The following is a 22,825-nucleotide window of genomic DNA, read 5'->3' as shown; positions in this document are numbered from 1 at the left end:
ACAGGGCATCCGGCTTGATGTTGCGGGATCCTGGACGGTAGGTCAGTGTGAAGCGGAATCAACCAAAAAACAAAGCCCACCGGGCCTGACGGGAATTGAGGCGCTTTGCAGACTGAATGTAGGTCAGGTTTTTATGGTCTGTCCAGATGATGAAGGGGTGTTCTGCTCCCTCAAGCCAGTGTCTCCATTCTTCCAGAGCGAGTTTGACTGTCAGCAGTTCCCTGTTACCTACATCATAATTGCGCTCAGCAGGTTGTAGCCGATATGAGAAGAACGCGCATGGATGGAGCTTCTGGTCCTTGGCAGAACGCTGGGATAGTACAGCCCCCACTCCAGACTGAGGAATCAACTTCCAGGATGAACTGGCGTGAGGGGTCAGGATGAATCAGGACAGGGGCTGTGGTAAACCGTCTCTTAAGCTCCTTGAAAGCCGCGTCAGCCTCTGCTGTCCAAGTGAATGGGATAGACGGAGATGTGAGTCTTGTGAGGGGTGCGGCCACTTGACTGTAGTTCCGGATGAACCGGCGGTAAAAGTTTGCAAAGCCCAGAAAGCCCTGGAGACGTTTAACTGAGGTTGGTTGTGGCCAGTCCACCACAGCTCGCACCTTTTCGGGGTCTGCCTTCGCCTGACCACTCTCAATGATAAAACCGAGAAACCTTGTGGACTGAACATGGAACTCACATTTTTCAGCTTTGATATAGAGCTTGTTCTCAAGAAGGCGCTGGAGCACTTGTCTGACGTGAACCACATGTTCCTCCGGGTTGGGGGAGAAAATCAGGATATCATCCAGATACACAAAGACGGAGCGGTTAATAAGGTCTCGGAGGACAGCGTTCACCAGAGCTTGAAAAACTGCTGGGGCATTAGTCAGGCCAAAGGGCATAACCAAGTATTCGAAATGGCCAAGGGGAGTCTTGAAGGCTGTTTTCCATTCATCACCAGCTCGGATTCGAATCAAATGGTACGCATTGCGAAAGTCTAACTTGGAAAACACAGTTGCTCCTTGGAGGGGTTCAAAGGCAGATGCCAGTAAAGGCAGTGGGTATTTGTTATGAATGGTGATATTATTCAACCCTCGAAAATCTATACAGGGACGTAGAGTGCCATCTTTTTTACCCACAAAAAAAAAACCTGCACCGAGTGGGGAAGATGAGGGACGAATAATGCCTGCAGCCAATGAGTCATGGATGTATTTTTCCATCGCCTCTCTCTCAGGGCGTGACAGATTGTATAACCGACTGGAAGGCAGGGGAGCTCCTGAAAGCAGGTCAATGGCACAGTCATAAGGGCGGTGCGGAGGGAGGGACAGTGCATGTTGCTTGCTGAAGGCCTCTTCTAAGTCATGGTAGACAGAGGGAACCTTGGACAAGTCTGGGGGCTCCGCGACAACTGGGGAAACTGTGTCCTCAGCAGGGGAGCGGGCAGACCGCAGGCAGGTGGAAAGACAGTAGGAGCTCCAGCTCACCACTTTGGCTGCAGCCCAGTCAATGTGAGGATTGTGAAGTCTTAACCAGGGCTGACCAAGGACTACAGGAGCATGAGGAGAAGAGATTGTGTGGAATTGGATTTGTTCAAGATGATTACCAGAGACAAGGAGGTGCACAGGTTCGGATCGGTGAGTGACACGGGCAAGGAGTCGACCGGTCAGGGAATTGGCTTTTAAGGGTGAGGGAAGTGGCTCGATGGTAATGCCCATTTGGGAAGCAACGTCGGCGTCCAAAAAGTTCTCATCCGCCCCCGAGTCCACCAGAGCAAGGAGAGACATGGACTGAGATTGCCAACGGAGACTAGCAGAAAACTGCATGCGGCATAGGGACTTAGGGGAGGAGACAGCTTGGCTCACCAGAACCCCCACTGTTACTGGTGAGCCTACTCTTTTGGCCGCAAATAACAGGTGGCAAGGAAATGGCCAGGTTGACCACAATAGAGACACACCCCTGCCCTCCTTCTGCGGAGGCGCTCTTCAGGTGTAAGGTGAGCCCGGCCCACCTGCATGGGCTCCTCAACAGGGGAACTGGAGGTTGAGGCTTTGCACACTGGCAAATTGGGCTCGGTCGACCTGGATCTAAAGCTGGAGGGTTCCAATGACCTGCAAAAAACTATGTCAGCTTGCCACTGGGCCATTTGGTCAGAGATGTTGATGGCTGCTGTAATAGCTTCGTCTAGGGACAACTGCTCATTCCTCAGAGCAATCTCCCTTCCAATGACCCGGCTAAGCCCATTCTGGAAAGCAGTGAGAAGGGCCTGGTCATTCCAGCCTGACTCCACAGCTAGGGACCGGAATTCACAGGCAAATTCTCTTACTGAGCTTTTCCCTTGACGAAGTCGCAACAACTGCTGACCTGCTTGCTGCCCTCGTATGGGGTGGTCGTAGACCCGCTTCAGTTCTGCAGATAGTGCAGCAAAGGACTGGACTTCAGGGGATCCTTGCTCACGAAGGGCATTGAAATAACTCAAAGGGGGCCCTTGTAGCAGGTTGGCTATATAAGCGATTTTGGCTGCCTCACGGCCAAAACGAGAGGGCTGAGCTTCAAAAGCAAGCTGGATCTGAGTTAAAAATTCACGACAGGTGCTAGGATTGCCAGAATACTTATCAGGCGGGGGGATGTGTGGCTCTGCAGCAGGGACAGCATGGGGTGCAGGTGGTGCAGGTGGTTCGGGTTGTGGTTGAGCTTGTTGATTGATGAGAGTTGTGAGCTGGGTGGAAACGCGTGACATCTGGTCAATAAGTTTTTGTAATAGTTGGTCATGATTTCCCAAACGCTGTCCTTGATTGGCAAGGGCCTCCCTCACACGGTCAAAATCTGCTGGGTCCATTGTTAGGGCCAGATCGTTCTGTCACGGGGGGTAAAACGGGTGGACCCAAATGCTGTAAAGACAAGCTGAATTAGTAGTGTTAAAGGGTTATTATTAATAAAACCTGAGGGAAAGGAGGCAGCTTGTAGTCCTAGGCTTTGCAGTCCAGTAGAGCACACTGAGGCTAGCAGGCTGTGGCTAGCAGGCCGAGGCTAGCAGGCTGAGGCCTAGCAGGCTGAGGCAGGCACACACGGCAGGTAGGGAACACATGTAGCAAGGTGAAACGATCTGGCGATCGCGCCGAGTGGAGTCCAAACATTTGTAGGGAGTTGATGGCAGGCAGGTGAGTGATTAGGGTGCTGGGATCAGCTGTGCCAGGCTGAGAGCTGGAGCCAAGCCTACGCCCAAAACACGCCCTCTCTCCCACAGACACACAGAGAAAAACAGACACAGACTGACTATGACATATAGGGCATGCCAGTTATGTCATTTACAGCTGTGTGTGTAAATATAGATGGATGGATGAATTATTCATATAGATCCTTTAATCATGACGCTGCTACCAGGCTGGTGCACCCTGAGTAGTATAAAATAAAAATTAGTCACCTGAACGCATGTTGATGATGACGAGTCCTTACTGACCTACTGCACGAGCCGTTATGCAACAATGATCGCTTTTTGATGGACTTCATAGATGACTGCGTTGCGTAATGGCAGGGACTTCCTGGGCGTCATAGGCCCTGTCTGCCCTCAGCCGCCGTTTGCAGTTCTCCTGAGTACTGTACAGGATGTTTGCTGTTGGGGCCGTCCTCAGGTTCCTTTCTGCGGGTTCTTCGCTGTTCTTATGTAAGCCGGCTGACAAGATGTCGGATTGGCTGCTGGCCTTTTGCACAAAAGTGCTAGCTAGCAGTAGCAGCAGTTTGACTGGCAATATTTTTTGATGTTGTATAGCGTGTCAGTGTTGGCGTGAACCCCTCCAAAGCCACCAATAACAGAGTATTGAGATTAATAATGTACAGTATTATTGTGCCACCTGAGACAACCTTGTGTCTCTTCCTCAAGCCATCCTTTTCCCTCTCGACCCTAAAGCTCCTTTTCACTCTGTTTTAAAGCGCTTTCTCACGCCATCGCAGGATATGAATGGCCATCATGAGGGCAAAGTGGTGCTAAGTAGAAAAGAAAAATGTGTTGTTTCCTGAAAGAGCTCATGGTAATCAATGAGAAGGTCAGGTCGTCCAAACGGTTTTACTTGTAGTGTATAAAATCATCACAACGCTTTTATTGCACCTCATTGTTTTGCTAGAAGAACACACGCATACAGACATGGTGGTGAGCTTCCCTGGGGTTGAAGTGTAGAAATACAGTGAGCCTTGTTCAGGGTCTTCTGACAACAAGGACCTGACTGTTGCTTTTGCAAGATGTAAGTTCTGCTCCTCTTTTGTTGCGCTTCCTCGTGCTGAAGCAACATGGCAGCTCTTTGAGCAATAGTGTGACGCATACAATTGCTCTTATATTGCAACCCCTCCAGAATATTGGGTACAGTAAAACGAGAGCTTTGATGAAATTGTTAGGTTTCCACCATCCATCTTGGAGAAGGAACATTCTCTATTCTTTTTTTTTCTCCTCGTCGTCCACCTCTTTGACCCCCAACTTTTTCCCTTTCTCCTTTTCTTTCACTAAAAAACTTCCTGCTGTGCAAACTCTCTCAGTATTGTTTAGTTTTTGTGTGTGCACCTACAAGTGTGGGAACAAGTGTGTGTGGGAACAACGAGAAGTTTGCTATGCCTGTTGTTATGCAGCGTTGTATGTGTGTATGTTTATTTGCTGGTGATTTATATCACTTTATTATACACAATTGCAAAATGCAAATAAGGAGCTGATCAAAAATCCTGCCTTTTGTGGTATAAATGCTATGTTTGACAAATGTGTGTGTGTGTGTGTGTGTGTGTGTGTGTGTGTGTGTGTGTGTGTGTGTGTGTGTGTGTGTGTGTGTGTGTGTGTGTGTGTGTGTGTGTGTGTGTGTGTGTGTGTGTGTGTGTGTGTGTGTGTGTGTGTGTGTGTGTGTGTGTGTGTGTGTGTGTGTGTCTGAGAAAATGTTTCCTATCCTGGCAGCGGCCAGGAAGCAGAGGATGATGGAGTCTGCGTGGCGATGGGGTTCCCAAGACCTGGTTGCCACGGTGACAGGGTTTAAACCCTGTTTATGACTCTTTTTCTCTCTTTTGTGAGCAAAATAGAGTTGCACACAGGCGCAAGAACAGGAAGCTGGTCTTTAAATGTACGTCGGAGTGAGGGCTCAGTGCTGACAAGGCATTCCTGTGCTGCTGCTGCTGCATATGAGGACTTCAGCAATTTGCAGAAAATGGCTTGTAGTTTCACATTTTTTTCCTGGAATCCTGGTAGTAATGTGATACGTGCATTAGTGCAACATCACGCTAACGCCAACATTATTTGTATTGCCATTTTAAAAATGACAAACGCTGACCAATGTACTGAAAAGAAGTGAAAGGAGTCAAACAGTTTAAAAAAGTGTATATAAATAACTGAAATTATCAAAACTTTGGGTATAAAATAAACTAAATAAACAAATAAAAACATACATAATGTCATAGCCCGTTCCCCAGGTTATATTTGTGATGTTTAGTTTGGTCATATCTCCTTAGTTTAGTGTCATTTCTGTTCTTATGGTCCCTTTGTTGCCTCCGGACACTAATCGTTTGCACCTGCATCTGGTTAGTGGTCAGGACGTGCACCACAATAACTCTCTGATCACTAATCAGAGAGTTATTTATACCTGCTTAACCGTTAACGCGAAAGACTTTCTGCATGGCAATGCTAAGATAAAGCTAGCCTCGAGCATGTTGCATGTTTCCAGTGATATGCTGGTTTGATTTTCGCCGTTTGCCTACTGAGAATAATTATGCATCTTACCTGCACGCTGCTTCTTGACGTCCGACGACAGCAAACATGCGACCCAAAGGCAACAAATAAAAGAAATCAAATGTAGATAATAAAAGTAGGAGACAGAAATGAGAGCATACAAAAAGATACAAAATCTAGAGAGTAAGAGGTAGAAAACACAAATATGAATATACATACTAATAAAGGGTAGAACAAGAACATACAAACAGGCAACCAAATCTAAATAATAAAAGGTAGAACACACAAATAAGAACATACTAAAAGATACCAAATCTAAATAATAAAAAGAAGACAAAACAAATTAAACATACATAGAGTCAACCAAATCTGAATAATGTTAGACACAAATAAGAACATACACAAGTGATCAAATCTACATAATAAAAGGTAGAAGACACAAATAAAAACGTACAATGAAAATGCGATCAAATCTGAATAAGTTGTAGTTAAATGATACATGTTAAATGGGTTGTACTTGTACAGCGCTTTTCTACCTTCAAGGTACTCAAAGTGCTTTAACACTACTTCCACATTCACACACTGATGGAGGGAGCTGCCACGCAAGGCGCTAACCAGCACCCATCAGGAGCAAGGGTGAAGTGTCTTGCTCAGGACACAACGGACTTGACGAGGTTTGTACTAGGTGGGGATTGAACCAGGGACCCTTGGGTTGCGCACGGCCACTCTGCCACTGCGCCACGCCGTCAGTTAAATTGTATAGTGTTGGTACCATCCACTCACTGTATATTAAGGCCAAAGATGAGAATTTTAATGCTTTTGACCGCCATCTACAAGACTATAGTGCAACAGTATCACCTGATTTTTAAAGCAAACTGTTGCAAGCATGTTGTAGTTACCTAATGTTTGTTACATTTGTTACATTCTACATGAAACAACGCCCCACCTTTCCAATTATACAAGTCTAAGCTTGACATTAAGTGTTTTTACAGCCTTTTGTGTTTGTCAGTCAAAGAACCTGAGGAACCTGAACACCTTTTCACACACACACAAGCACATGCACACCCTGTGTATATTACAGTGTGAATGTTGACATGGCTGACACTTGCGATAGTGAATCCACTGCACTTTTCGCTTTGCATTGCAATATTGTTGCTGTATTCTCATAATATTGTGTACTATGGCTCATGTATTAAAGTTAGTTAACCCATCCATCCAGCACCTCAACAAAAGAAGCATGCATGATTGTGCACATGCAGCATAATAGCAGAAGAAACGTTTCACCCAAATCATCCTAATGAACATATTGTGGCAAAAACTTTTTTTTTTATTATCTTTGACGAATGAATAAAGGTGACACATGCTAGAGGTTGTGAAATGAAAAAAATAAAGAGATTAACCTCCCTAAAAAGAGACCAAAAATGTCCCAATGCTCTTTTTGATTGCACATTCATTTTAAAATTATGCAAGCCTTTAAGATTTCAAATTTGGACTACTGGCCATTTTCTGTAATTCAGGTGGCACTACTTTTTCGCACTCAAAGCTTGCAACAAACTTTTACACTTTCTACTGTTTACTCAATGGGTGCCTTGCTATTTAAAACGTGTGTTTCCATCAATCTTTGGAGAGTGGCTGTAAAGATTTACCCCCAGGCCCCAAACAGAATTGATATATCTGATATGGATATTTTTTGGCAGAAGTAGTTTAAAAGATTGATTATTAAACGTTTAAAGTTAAAAAATATATAGATCCAAAGCAAAAGTCTAGCAGGTTCACATAAACGCAAGCTAGTTAATTAATTTATTAATTGCTGTTATTTAATAAACTTGAATATTATCAGAGAAAAGATTCATAACGAGAAAACAATTCATATGGTAGCAACTTAGCAAGTTTGTCCTAAAAAAAAATAATAATAATAACAGCAACTGAGGCTCCATCCATCAACATTATGTATTATTGCAGAAAACGTTGATATTAGTGGCCAGAGTTTAAAAAAAAAATATTCTAGGATGCAGAGTAATTTCTCGCCATAGACAAGGTTAATAATGATACTTTTTCTCTGCGGGGAAATTTATTTGGCTGCAATTAATAGGTTTGACTGTTATATTTTACAGCAGTTTTTGGAAAGCTGACAATTATTTTTCTTCCAAGGACATTCAGTGTGAGTTTTGTTTTAGATCTGAGACTGTATAACTAATTGTTCTATCTCAGATGAAAAGAAGGAGCAAGAAGTCCATAAAAAATGTATTTCATGAAAATAATGTTGTTTTTGGGAAGCATCGGCATTTGGCCTCATTCACGGCCTAAAATCTATATTGCGAGATGTATTGCAACTTATTGTAAAATAACTTTATATTACAAAATATTATTTGGCATGTAAATAATAGAACCATTAAAACGGCCACAAAGGCTCCTAACTTTGCGGTTGTATTATTATTTTTTCAACTATTATTGCAGGGGAACTACACTTTTTTTTTTATTTTGCCTATCTATTATTCTAGGATTTTAAAGCTGATTTGAAAAAACTGCAGCTAATGGGAATCCCCGTTGTAGCCTTCAAAGCCCTCTAAAACAATTTCAAATATTTACCGTATTTTGATCATTTTAATCAATTCCAGGTCTGACCGCGCATTAAATTCTGTTTCCATGGCAGCGCTTGTTTGACTTCCAGCAACAATGTGTGTTCTTACTTCCGGATACAAAACGCTTGTGTGTGTTCTAATCATGGCAGACTTGGTAACAAACAACAAAGACAACAATTTTTTGCTAATTGAGGATTCCCAACCTTATCTTTTTGAACTTACTGCTTCTAGAAACAAGCACAAAGAAGAAGGTGAAACCTTGTTGCAGATGAAAGCCAATAGAGTGAGGTGAAAGCCACTCGATACTGCAAATGTGGAATTTGGAGACCAGCTATTTCAACATAAATGACGTGTTTACCCCAAATAAACCTGAAAAGTCGACAACTGTGAGACAACTGTCCATAAAGTGAGTTTCACTTTATATTGATCATAATACATGTAGCATGTCATACGTTTTATTCCACCTACAACACAAATGCTGTCTGGATAGCTGTGTACAAACAAAACATGAAATATGGGCTAATACTTTACAAATACTGTGATATGATTGTTCATGTTTAACAGTCAGTATATATATAGGTGTCTTATTGCATTGTGTTGTGCATTACAAACTCGAACGTGTTTTTTGTAGTTAGCTTATGTCTCTCTGTAGATAGCTTTTACGGCTAATGCACGCCGATGTGTTGCTGCGATCGAAAAATAGTTCCTCAGTGTTCGCTCTTACAATAACAATGTTGCTACAGCTTGGTTATTATACAGGTTACGGGACCTAAAGAAGTATTGTTGACGGTTTTAGAATACATTTTTACAGTGATTTAGAGATAGAAAAAATTCTCCCATTAGCTGCATTGCTCGCTATCTAGAACAAGCCCATTTTTACATGTTAGAATGCAAATTTAAAAAAAATGTTTGTCTCCTTGTCTCTTATAATGATTGTCAATGATAGGCAAAATTCCCAAAAAAAGTGCAGTTCCTCTTTTATACTTGGTATTATGCTGACTGGTCTGCTGGAACATTTTTCTGTCTACATTTCTATTAAAATTATGTTTGGATTTTTAGATACTTTATATTAGTTTGAGGGCAATACTACTAATTGGAGCATTGATCCAATACCAAGTAGTTACTGGGATGGTATTACCAATGCTGATCCTGATTTCTTTCGGGCTTGAAATAGCTCAGGTGTACAAAAATGGTACAATATTGTGCTGATTCTCACTCCTGACATGATGCATCTTGATACTAAATGGTCCCTCCTTGTATTCAGGTCTTCCAGAACAGTACAACAGCCTGACCTGGTTCCTCAGTCCTGTTCTAGGCCTCATGTTCACGCCGCTGATCGGCTCAGCCAGCGACCGCTGCTCGCTGCGCTGGGGCCGGCGGAGACCCTTCATCTTGGCACTCTGTATTGGAACGCTGATCGGAGTGGCGCTCTTCCTGAACGGATCTCTGATAGGTATCTGTGAAAAGCATACTCTGTGCTTAATAAAGTGGCTGACGGGACAATTTTATGCTCGCAGTTGCTTTACCCAGCATGCACTTTGTCCCTACAAGTGGAAATACACTTTACCTTGCAGGCAACTCGCCATCGCACGGCCGCGTCCTCATGCAAAGGGCCGAGGTTATGCTCTGGGCTTGTTGTTACGTCACAGAGAGGTTGTTTCAAAGTTATACACACACCGATCGAAGTCATTGATTGACTGTTTGACCGGCAAAGCGCAAATATTGATCGTTGTGGTTCAGTGTAGTTCCGGTTGCCATTATTATTTATTTATTATTATTATTACGGTGTTGTAATTCCCATTCATATCTCCTGCTGAGACGCTGGCCCGTTTAGTGTATGTGAGAGAGAGAGTGATTGTGTGTGTGTGTATGTGTGTGTGTGTGTGCGTGTGTGTGTGTTGACATGGGAACACAGCAGCAAGCAGTTCACAAGAAAATACTTCCTGTTTGCTTCCCCCTCTCAACCAACCACGTGCCACTTCCTGTCTGCTAGGTAGTGAGTAGTTGCACTTCCATTGTAACACACACACACACACACATTAATAAGGGCATGACAAAGCTTGCCATGTCAGCCTGTTATATTTTTCTTTCTCACACACACTAACCTTTTTTTACACCCACAGAAATCATAGAAAGAAATACGATGACAAAAGAATGAATGACTTTGATGTATCTTAAAAAACATTACATTTACCAACAAACACAACCATGTCAATAAAAAAATATAATTTAATAAAATATGATGTATAATAGTATTTCTTTGTGTTTATTGTACTGCACCTAATTACATTTGAATAGTACCTTGAATGTGAGTGTGAATGTTGTCTATTTGTGTTGGCCCTGTGATGAGGTGGCGACTTGTCCAGGGTGCACCCCACCTTCCGCCCGAATGCACCTGAGATAGACTCCAGAACCCCCCACAACCCCAAAAGTGACAAGCGGTAGAAACATGGATGGATGGAGTACCTTATTGTCTGGCCAGTAGTTTGTGGTTACAGTGATTACATTAACAAAAACCTTTTTTTTTTTTTAAACATTTTAAAATGAAAAGATTAAAATTATAACAGCATTTTTTTCAAATGTTAAATATTCTGAATATGATTTTTAAACAAATTCTAATGCATTAAAAATAAAATATAATTGAGAAAAAATGTTTGTTTTTTATGTAATTTTTAAAAACGGAGGCTGTCAAATTTAATGCATTAACTTGTAATTAATCACAAAAAAAGATTGCATGTAAATTATGTGTGTAAATGCAGAATAATCACACAATTTATGTTGAGTGCACATGCTACTTTATCCTAACCGCAGATGGCAGTGATCAGGTCAATGCATAGTTAGTGCAAAGATAAGTCAGGAGTCACACATTGCAATATAATTTGACAGCACTAAAAAAACATACACTTGCATCAAATAATCTTTCTATATCTATATATTGGTATATTGCACGTACAGTACGTACACAAGTTTTGTATTATTTGTGCAAATACCGTAATGTTCAGTTGAAATTGATACTATGAGAGAGAAAAACATATTTTCTATTGTTGTAGATAAATAAGCTTCATACTACTTATTGGGATAATGTCAACATTTGCTTGTCTCCTCTGTCAGGACTGTCTTTGGGGGATGTGCCGGGGAAACAACCAATTGGAATAGTCCTCACCGTGCTGGGAGTGGTGGTGTTGGACTTCAGCGCCGATGCGACGGAGGGACCAATCAGAGCGTACCTTTTGGACGTGGCCGACACAGAGGACCAGGACATGGCACTTAACATCCATGCAGCCTCGGCAGGTATGTAGAGCATATTATACGACAATACCAACACAAATCTGTAACCGATATTTAATCACATTTGTTTTGGCAGGTCTCGGTGGGGCGGTGGGCTACGCTCTGGGCGGCCTTAACTGGACTAACACCTTCCTGGGAGAAATCTTCAAGTCTCAGGAGCAGATTCTTTTCATCTTTGCCGCCATTCTCTTCTCTGGGTCTGTGGTGTTACATCTGCTCAGCATTGACGAGCAGCAGTACATACCTTTACATGACAGGCTGGACCAGGTACTTTCTGACTTGCTGTGTTTGTTGTGCGACTTAAACTCAACACAAGACACGTGTGGCCTTCCTCCTATAGGAGAGTCCAAGCCAGCCTCAACCTTTAGGGGATGGCAGGACGGGACTTCTGGCTCCTAAACTGGAAATGATCGGAGAGGATGAAACAATGGACAGCTTTGACCTTTATGACAGAGACGATCTGTCCGAGCGCGGGGATTTGGACATGGACTTTCTGGAGGTGGAGCTCGTTAGAAGTGAGTTTTGACTGATGTACTGGATGTTGTTTATTTGTTAGGCAAAGTTTGTGATTGAAAAAAAAAGGTTATGTTTAGTTCATTGAAACTTGTGTTAGAAGGCTCTGCTGCCACACAATAAAGGGTGAACAGGAATATCCGTCAGGCAAAAATGTCTCTATTGCTTCAAATTGCTCCAAAACAACAATATGAATTTTTTTGTACATACAATGGAACCTCGATTTACAAAGTAATTGTTTTTGAACAAAGTTCTTGTATAGAAAAGTTTGTATATTGAAGCAAATTTCTCCATAAGAAACAATGTAAATATAAATAACGGGTCCCAGCCTCCGCAAAAGTCAATATTTTAGTAATAATATGTACACTGTAAACACAATATAACACATTATTTACTACTGTATATCAAACAAACGCAACAAGGGGGTGATGGATCAAATGTCTATTTTGTAACAAAGCCAAAACAACAACTAGTTGAACTGAACCCTGTGGAAACACACACTGTCACAAGCCTCATGGTATACTCAAGTTAAAATCACAAAACTTCTCAACTTTGACAGCCAGGTCGCTACAATGATAAGGAATTTTTTTTTAAAAATCCTGGATGGCGCCGCTGCAGTGGCTACTGGTTGCAGGACATCGGTGTTCTTGTGTACAGTGCATCCTGAAAGTATTCACAGCGCTTCATTTTTTTCCACATCTCGTTATGTTACAGCGCTTTTCTAAAATGGAAAAAATAAATGTTTGTCCTCAAAATTCTACACACAGTACACCATAATGACAATATGAAATAGTTTTTATTTTAATTATTTGAGCATTTATTAAAAAAAATTATACGAAATAGTTTTTATTTTAATTAGTTGAGCATTTATTAAAAAAATAAATAAATTAAGAAATCACATTTACATAAGTATTTACAGCTCAAAACTTAGCTCAGGGGCGTCATGTTTGACTGATCATCCTTGAGACGTTCCTACAGCTTAACTGTAATCCGCATGTGGTAAATTCAGTTGGTTGAACATGATTTGAAAAGGCACACAACAGCCTATAAATAAGGTCCCACACTTGACAATGCATGGCACAGCACAAACAATAAATTAAGTTAAAGCTATTGTCTGTAGACCCCTGAGACAGGATTGTCTCGAGGCACAAATCTGGGGAAGGCTTACAGAAAAATATCTGCTGCCTTGAAGGTTCCAATGAGCACAGTGGCCACCGTAATCCATAAATGAGGGACATCTGGAAACACCAGGACTCTTACTCCAGCTGGCCAGCCGTCTAAACTGACCAAGAAGCCGATGGTCACTCTGTCAGATCTACAGCATTCCTCTGTGGAGAGAGGAGAGCCTTCCAGAAGGACATCCATCTTTGCAGCAATCCACCTGTATGGTAGTGGCCAAAAGGAAACCATTATTTAGTTAAAAGCACATGGCAGCCTACCTGGAGTTTGCCAAAATGCACCTGAAAGGCTTTTAGACCATGAGAAACAAACTTCTCTGGTCTGATGAGATAAAGATTGAACTATTTGGCGTGAATTCCGGGCATCATGTTTGGAGGACACTGGTGCCTGGTTATCACCAGGCCAATACCTCCCCGACAGTGAAGCATGTTGGTGGCAGCATCACACTTTGGGGATATTTTTCAGCTGCAGGAACTGGGAGACTAGTCAGGATAGAGGGAAAGCTCAATGCAGCAATGTACAGAGACATACTGGGTGAAAACTTGCTCCTGAGCGCTCTTTAACTCAGACTGGGATGATGATTCATCTTACAGCAGGACTACGACCTTAAGGATACAGCCAAGTTATCAAATGAATGGCTTTAGAACAACTTTGTAAATATCCTTGAGTGGCCCAGCCAGATTTGAATCAGAAAGAACATTGCTGGAGAGATCTGAAAATGGCTCTGTACCGACGCTTCCCATCCAACGCGATTGAGCTTGAGAGATGCTGCAAAGACGAATGGTTGAAACTGCCAAAATATAGGTGTACCAAGCATGTGGCATTTTATTCAAAAATAATTGAGGCTGTATTTGCTGCCAAAGGTGCATCAACAAAGTATTGAGCAAAGGCTATGAATACATGTACATTTTTAAAAATACATTTGCAAAAACCTCTAAAAAAACTTTTTCATATTGTCATTTTGGGGTATTGTGTGTAGAATTTTGAGGACAGAAATAAATATATTCTATTTTGGATAACGGCTGTAACATAACAAAATGTGGAAAAAGTAAAGCGCTGTGAATACTTTCCGGATGTACTGTATCCTCTTGTAGTGTTCTTGATGTTTCCCTCTTGTTTTCATGTGTTTTTGGCCTTTTGGTTCAGGACTGCGCAACAAGGTGTGGCACTTTCGTGACTTCTGGGCTACTTTTTTGTGAACTTTTGGATCTGCCTCGAGAGAGCCTTTTGGCCATGGCCATGTTTGTACCAGAGACCAACTGCTGGCTCTCGGCCACACTGTAGTCCTCATGCAGAGACCGTAGGGGCTGCAGAAGAAGAGGGGGTGCTGCACAGCTTGCGTTGCGCGTCGAGATGGACGAGCTTCACGGCGTTCTGGCTGAACGAACATGTACAGGACACTTCGGTTTCCCTGGACGGATTCTTGCTTATCCATCCAAGCAGACCGTACTTTGGCCAAGAGATAGTGGGCAGCCTAGGTGAAGTCGGCTCTTTTGGACACAAAATATCACAGTAGCTGGTAACAGAGCCACTTGCTCGCCCACAATGGATGTGCTGCCGGGCACAAAATGGCTGCGCTGCAAAACACACAATGGGTGTATCACATGTTCGTACATTGAGACAAGGATTATAGAACAGAACATTTTTTTTATTTGTTCTGTGGTTTGTAAATACAAAAAAATCTAGTAATGAGGTGTTTGTAAATCAAGGCTCCACTGTGTTAACTTAGAACTCTGTATTACATATAAACACCATAGTGCCATCTGCTGTAACTGTTGAGTCACTTTTCCCTTAATGCAACATCCCCGTTTTTATCCTTCTAGGTAAAAGTGACAGTGTTCTGGCCATGACGGACGCCACTTTGGAACACCTGGACAACGAAGCTTTATTCCTGTGCCACATCGAGCCGTCCATCTTTGCGGACCGCCTCTCTCCCTACCACAGCTCTCCCCCGGCACCCGCCCACCTCCTGCGCGCCAACTGCATCACCCCGCCACTTCCCCCCAGTCTGGCTGGTGTGCGACGCAGTAGTAGTGCAGGAAGCCAAGACCTGCTCCGCCCCCAAACCAGCAACCACCAAAAACACCCCTCGGGCGGCAGTGTTAGGGTCTGCCGCCTTTCGGCGTTCTTACAGGAAATGGAGAATGACGAGGGGCAGGAGGCGTTGCTCAACAACCAACTCAATGAGCAGCGCACCTTGAATGGTCGCTTGCTGGCAGGCGTCGACATGACAAGTACAGGTGTCGCTAACGGGCTGAGCGCTAAAGGACAAGCTCATCGTGCCGGAATGGTCAAAGGTAGTTTAACGTATTTATGACATATGTTATGATATGCTGTAATACAACAAAGAGCAGCCATTTTTGTATTTATAGTGTATTAGCAGATTACATATGAAACATACTGAGTATAAAAATTATGGCTGTGAATCTTTAGGCATCACACGATTCGATTTTTGGGGTAATGATTTGATTCAGTATCGTATCTCAATTCAAAACGATTCAAAATCCATAATTTTTGGATAACATTGGGTGCCAATTATAACTACATTCCTCCATAAAATAGATAACAGCTTTGATAAATCTCTATATTACTAAAACAAACCTGCTTTTGTTTATTAAAATGCTTCCCAAACATTTAATAAAGTCAAATACAAATAAGACAACAAGAGAAGTATCCAACGCTTCTCTTTTCAGAGTAAATCTGTACAGGAGATATGGGCATTAACATCAACCATATGATTTGCCTGAGTGTCTGGACAGGACAGATTTTTTTGATAAAATTTTTAATCGATTTAAAAATCGTTACAAGTAATAATCATGATTAATTTGAAAAACAAAAAACACATCCCTAATAAGAATTCTCCTGTATACAGTTATTCACCATATCCCTTATAGTTGCTGCATGTGTGGTCTACAAGAGCAATTACAGGCTGGCATCTCTAATAAGCGCCTGGTAGAAAAAAAAACATTGCCATTAACGGCTGTAGGCAACATCCTGATGCAATTTTTTTAACACTGTATCAGATGCATTTGAAATATCATGACCACTGTATACGCTGTAAATGTTGCCAAGCTGCTGTTGGTGTGAACGTCATGCATGTTACACTTACAATGAACTCATTATTGCTATTAATGCTGGTCAGCAGTTTGCATCATTAGATAATTTCTGGTCTTTTGTGGCAGCTGCCAGCACGGGTGCCCCCATGCGGCTGTCCCACCACCACCATACCTTCTACCGCCAGCCGTCTTGCACCTTCTCCTACTACGGCCGAGTGGGCCGTCGCCGCCGCTACCAGCGGGCCAACGCTGCCTTCCTTATCAAGCCTTCGCGCAGCATGAACGACCTGTACGAGGTGGTGGCACGGCACAGGCACAGTAACCGGCAGCGCAACCGTCACCGCAGCGGCAACACCAACTCCTCCAGCGGAGACGCTGAGAGCGAGGAATGCGAGGTGAGGACGATTCGCCTCTCCTGTTGCACTTTGCATGTCGTCATGGCGACTAAACCTCCATCTTGTCAGGTGGAGACAACTGTGCGTCTGCTGTGGCTCTCCATGCTGAAGATGCCCCCGGAACTCCTGCGTCTGTGCGCCTGTCACCTGCTCACATGGTTCTCCATCATAGCCGAGGCCGTTTTCTTCACAGACTTCATGGGACAAGTCATCTACCACGGAGATCCCACTGTAAGGGCAGACCCTGTTTCACACATTTATATCAAACATTACCGATAAACAGTGGAAGGAAATTTGTTAAGGTTTTTTTTACCTGCACAATTTAATATAATCCAGTACAAGAATTGAGGAAAAAGTGTGGTAAATGTGCCCATATTATTATTATTGTTATTATTATTATTTTACATTGATTGTAAAATAAATATAATACACTATGTGAATATTAGTGTCATGCTATAACTTTATTTTAAAATGTAATAAGATTTTTTATGAATAATAATATATTGTATTTGAAACATAAATTAATTTAAACTAATATAAGTTACATATAATAACTGTATATAATTAGACATTATTTAGATGGTACTATATTCACTATTATCACAATTAATTAAAGGCCTTTTTAAATTCAAATTATGAGTTTTATGTTGGTATTCATGATGAAGTTATTTATTTTGACATACCGTATTTTTCGGATTATTAGTCGCTCCGGAGTATACGTCGCACCTGCCGAAAATGCATTATAAAGAAGGAAAAAAACATATACGTCGCACTGAAGTATAAGTCGCATTTTTGGGGGAATGTATTTGATAAAATCCAACACCAAGAATAGACATTTGAAAGGCAATTTAAAATAAATAAAGAATAGTGAACAACAGGCTGAATACGTTTACGTTATATGACGCATAAATAACCAACTGAGAAGGTGCCTGGTATGTTAACGTAACATATTATGGTAAGAGTCATTCAAATAACTATAACATATAGAACATGCTATACGTTTACCAAACAATCTGTCACTCCTAATCGATAATTACGATGAAATCTTCTTCCTCCATGTCGCTTCTAAACAACTCTGCCAACTCCAAAGGTATGCGCCGCTTCCTCTTGTCATTTTCTGCTGCATATTTCACTAAGTCAAGCTTGTAATCTGCAGTACATGATTTCCTTTTCGGTGCCATTCTTGTTCAGCCCTTCTCAGTTTTTATAAGTTACCGCCAACGATGAAATGATCCATGTTAATAGCTACGGCAGTAGCATATAGCATTTAGCATTCTATGACCCACAATGCATTTCTGCCATGACCCTCCCCCGCCGAATTCTTATTGGTTGACGTGTGTGCGACGATTGCTGACATTTTCTTCATCTCTTCCGCCAATGAGATTAATACATCCATCCATCCATTTTCTACCGCTAATTCCCTTTTGGGGTCGCGGGGGGCGCTGGCGCCTATCTCAGCTACAATCGCGCGGAAGGCGGGGTACACCCTGGACAAGTCGCCACCTCATCGCAGGGCCAACACAGATAGACAGACAACATTCACACTCACATTCACACACTAGGGCCAATTTAGTGTTGCCAATCAACCTATCCCCAGGTGCATGTCTTTGGAAGTGGGAGGAAGCCGGAGTACCCGGAGGGAACCCACGCATTCACGGGGAGAACATGCAAACTCCACACAGAAAGATCCCGAGCCTGGATTTGAACCCAGGACTGCTGGAACTTCGTATTGTGAGGCAGACGCACTAACCGCTCTTCCACCGTGAAGCCCTTGATATTTTCCGGTAATGTGTTAATAATTTCACACATTAGTCGCTCCGGAGTATATGTCGCACCCCTGGCCAAACTATGAAAAAAAACTGCTACTTATAGTCCGAAAAATACGGTAATATATGGATTTTTTAAATTAATCATATTGTAATTAATTTTAATCATATGTTGCATTTTTTTTGTTTTTATTTTTGCTCTGCAATGATAATTTTATCAAAATTTTATGCCAAATTTTAATGATGCTCTTCTTGTCACAGGCTTCAGTTAACTCCACTGCTTTAGATAATTATCACCAAGGCGTTCAGATGGGATGTTGGGGTCTGGTTATATACGCCATGACCGCTGCTACTTGTTCAGGTAACAACACACATAATGTACCTTTTTCATTCAATTTCAATTCTGCATTTACTCTAACCTTTTGTGTTATTTCAACCCACACAGCTCTCCTTCAAAAGTACCTTGATAACTTTGACCTCAGCATCAAGGTCATTTACATCCTGGGCACGCTTGGGTTCTCCATAGGTAAGAAGGACATATTAACAGCATTTAGCTAGCTGCTTCATCTCTTTTGCTTTTCATTCTTTCATAGGAACTGCTGTCATGGCTTTATTCCCCAATGTTTATGTTGCCATGGTGATGATCAGCAGCATGGGCATCATGTCCATGAGCATCTCCTACTGCCCCTACGCCCTGTTGGGACAATACCATGAAATGAAAGAGGTAACAATAAATCACACTGTTTAACTATCTTATGAAATTAGTATAGGCCACTGCTAATACAAATATAGATAATTGACCGTAGGGATGGGTACCGTTCACCTTTGAACCAATATGGTACCAATTCTTGATACCTGGGATAACGGTACTCAACAGTACCAATTTTCAGTACTTTTGTGTGTTAGTAAATATTGCTAGTTTTTGATCTTTTTTTTTATTTTTATTGCAACTGTTAACAATGAGCTGATTATGATATAATGTGACATTTTTTAGTCTCAGATGCAACACTTATTACACACTAGGGTTGACCCGATACCAATATTTTGGTACCGGTACCAAAATGTATTTCGATACTGTTGAATACCTTTGGATACTTTTCTAAATAAAGGGAACCACAAAAAAATTGCATGATTGGCTTTATTTTAACAAAAAATCTTACGGTACGATAAACATATGTTTCTTATTGCAATCGAAGAACAATTTTGTCCTTAAATAAAATAGTGAACATACTTGTCTTTCAGTAGCAAGTAAGCAAATAAAGGCTCCTAATTTGTCTGCTGATGTATGCATTAACATGTTGTGTCATTTATTATTCCATTATTTTTTTCAAAATTATGAGGGACAAGCTGTAAAAACGAATTATTAATCCACTTGTTCATTTGCTGTTAATATTTGGTTATTTTCCGTTTCAACAGGTTCTATCTACAATTATGTTAAAATGTAATAAACACTTATACTTCTTTTGTTTGGATACTTCACATTACTTTTGGGGGCCATAGAGGTCGGGTGCATTGTGAGCTGGGCGACAGCCGAAGGCAGGGCACTTGGCGGTCTGATCCTCGGCTACAGAAGTTAGCTCTTGGGACGTGGAACGACACCTCACAGGGGGGGAAGGAGCCTGAGCTAGTCCGCGAGGTAGAGAAGTTCCGGCTGGATATAGTCGGACTCACCTCGACGCACAGCAAGGGCTCTGGAACCAGTTCTCTCGAGAGGGACTGGACCCTCTTCCACTCTGGCGTTGCCGGCAGTGAGAGGCGACGGGCTGGGGTGGCAATTCTCGTTGCCCCCCGGCTCAAAGCCTGCACGTTTGAGTTCAACCCAGTGGATGAGAGGGTAGCTTCCCTTCGCCTTCGGGGGGGGGGACGGGTCCTGACTGTTGTTTGTGCTTACGCACCACACAGCAGTTCAGAATACCCACCCTTTTTGGGTACACTCGAGGGATTACTGGAAAGTGCCCCCCCGGGTGATTCCCTTGTCCTACTGGGGGACTTCAACGCTCATGTTGGCAACGACAGTGAAACCTGGAGAGGCGTGATTGGGAAGAATGGTCGCCCGGATCTAAACCCGAGTGGTGTTTTGTGATTGGACTTTTGTGCTCGTCACGGATTGTCCATAACAAACACCATGTTCAAACATAAGGGTGTCCATATGTGCACTTGGCACCAGGACACCCTAGGCCGCAGTTCCATGATCGACTTTGTAGTTGTGTCATCGGATTTGCGGCCTTATGTTTTGGACACTCAGGTGAAGTGAGGGACGGAGCTTTCTACCGATCACCACCTGGTGGTGAGTTGGCTGCGATGGTGGGGGAGGATGCCGGACAGACCTGGCAGGCCCAAACGCATTGTGAGGGTCTGCTGGGAACGTCTGGCAGAGTCTCCTGTCAGAGAGAGTTTCAATTCACACCTCCGGGAGAACTTTGAACATGTCACGAGGGAGGTGCGGGACATTGAGTCCGAGTGGACCATGTTCCGAACCTCTATTGTCGAGGCAGCTGATTGGAGCTGTGGCCGCAAGGTTGTTGGTGCCTGTCGTGGCGGTAATCCCAGAACCCGTTGGTGGACACCAGCAGTGAGGGATGCCGTCAAGCTGAAGAAGGAGTCCTATCGTGTTCTTTTGGCTCATAGGACTCCGGAGGCAGTGGACGGGTACCGACGGGCCAAGCGGTGTGCAGCTTTAGCGGTCGCGGAGGCAAAAACTCGGACATGGGAAGAGTTCGGGGAAGCCATGGAAAACGACTTCCGGACGGCTTCGAAGCGATTCTGGACCACCATACGCCGCCTCAGGAAGGGGAAGCAGTGCACTATCAACACCGTGTATGGTGCGGATGGTGTTTTGCTGACTTCGACTGCGGATGTTGTGGATCGGTGGAGGGAATACTTCGAAGACCTCCTCAATCCCACCAACACGTCTTCCTTTGAGGAAACGGTGCCTGGGGAATCTGTGGTGGACTCTCCTATTTCTGGGGCTGAGGTAGTTAAAAAGCTCCTCGGCGGCAAGGCCCCGGGGGTGGATGAGATCCGCCCGGAGTTCCTTAAGGCTCTGGATGCTGTGGGGCTGTCTTGGTTGACAAGACTCTGCAGCATCGCGTGGACATCGGGGGCGGTACCTCTGGATTGGCAGACCGGGGTGGTGGTCTCTCTCTTTAAGAAGGGGGACCGGAGGGTGTGTTCCAACTATCGTGGGATCACACTCCTCAGCCTTCCCGGTAAGGTTTATTCAGGTGTGCTGGAGAGGAGGCTTCGCCGGATAGTCGAACCTCGGATTCAGGAGGAACAGTGTGGTTTTCGTCCTGGTCGTGGAACTGTGGACCAGCTCTATACTCTCGGTGGGGTTTTTGAGGGTGCATGGGAGTTTGCCCAACCAGTCTACATGTGCTTTGTGGACTTGGAGAAGGCATTTGACCGTGTCCCTCGGGAAGTCCTGTGGGGAGTGCTCAGAGAGTATGGGGTACCGGACTGTCTTATTGTGGCAGTCCGCTCCCTGTATGATCAGTGTCAGAGCTTGGTCCGCATTGCTGGCAGTAAGTCGGACACGTTTCCAGTGAGGGTTGGACTCCGCCAAGGCTGTCCTTTGTCACCGATTCTGTTCATAACTTTTATGGACAGAATTTCTAGGCGCAGCCAAGGCGTTGAGGGGTTCCGGTTTGGTGGCCACGGGATTAGGTCTCCGCTTTTTGCAGATGATGTAGTCCTGATGGCTTCATCTGGCCGGGATCTTCAGCTCTCACTGGATCGGTTCGCAGCCGAGTGTGAAGCGACCGGAATGAGAATCAGCACCTCCAAGTCCGAGTCCATGGTTCTCGCCCGGAAAAGCGTGGAGTGCCATGTCCGGGTTGGGGAGGAGACCCTGCCCCAAGTGGAGGAGTTCAAGTACCTAGGAGTCTTGTTCACGAGTGGGGGAAGAGTGGATCGTGAGATCGACAGGCGGATCGGTGCGGCGTCTTCAGTAATGCGGACGTTGTATCGATCCGTTGTGGTGAAGAAGGAGCTGAGCCGGAAGGCAAAGCTCTCAATTTACCGGTCGATCTACGTTCCCATCCTCACTTATGGTCATGAGCTTTGGGTCATGACCGAAAGGATAAGATCACGGGTACAAGCGGACGAAATGAGTTTCCTCCGCCGGGTGGCGGGGCTCTCCCTTAGAGATAAGGTGAGAAGCTCTGCCATCCGGGAGGAGCTCAACGTAAAGCCGCTGCTCCTCCACATCGAGAGGAGCCGGATGAGGTGGTTTGGGCATCTGGTCAGGATGCCACCTGAACGCCTCCCTAGGGATGTGTTTAGGGCACGTCCAGCTGGTAGGAGGCCACGGGGAAGACCCAGGACACGTTGGGAAGACTATGTCTCCCGGCTAGCCTGGGAAGGCCTCGGG

The 22,825-nt window shown here is 43.7% G+C and overlaps 1 protein-coding gene across 4 annotated transcripts in view; it reads left to right on the top strand.

Annotated features, from left to right (window-relative positions):
• LOC133557776 (solute carrier family 45 member 4) overlaps positions 1-22,825 on the top strand; it is a 106,350-nt gene that overhangs the window by 71,291 nt on the left and 12,234 nt on the right. For 2 of the 4 annotated variants that reach the window (XM_061908554.1, XM_061908555.1), the window contains 10 exons: positions 9,521-9,709; positions 11,368-11,547; positions 11,621-11,811; positions 11,885-12,059; positions 15,060-15,533; positions 16,419-16,687; positions 16,757-16,918; positions 18,715-18,814; positions 18,899-18,979; positions 19,047-19,177. In XM_061908554.1, the coding sequence (XP_061764538.1) occupies positions 9,521-9,709; positions 11,368-11,547; positions 11,621-11,811; positions 11,885-12,059; positions 15,060-15,533; positions 16,419-16,687; positions 16,757-16,918; positions 18,715-18,814; positions 18,899-18,979; positions 19,047-19,177 (1,952 nt within the window). Of the gene's footprint in view, positions 1-8,487; positions 8,663-9,520; positions 9,710-11,367; positions 11,548-11,620; positions 11,812-11,884; positions 12,060-15,059; positions 15,534-16,418; positions 16,688-16,756; positions 16,919-18,714; positions 18,815-18,898; positions 18,980-19,046; positions 19,178-22,825 lie in introns of all 4 variants that reach the window. The other 2 variants (XM_061908558.1, XM_061908557.1) reach the window with 2 other exon arrangements.

This window comes from Nerophis ophidion, linkage group LG08 (assembly GCF_033978795.1).
Source record: "Nerophis ophidion isolate RoL-2023_Sa linkage group LG08, RoL_Noph_v1.0, whole genome shotgun sequence".
Taxonomy (NCBI): Eukaryota; Metazoa; Chordata; class Actinopteri; order Syngnathiformes; family Syngnathidae; genus Nerophis; species Nerophis ophidion.
Note: the sequence above shows the minus strand (reverse complement) of the source record. Positions and strands in the feature narration are given on the sequence as shown.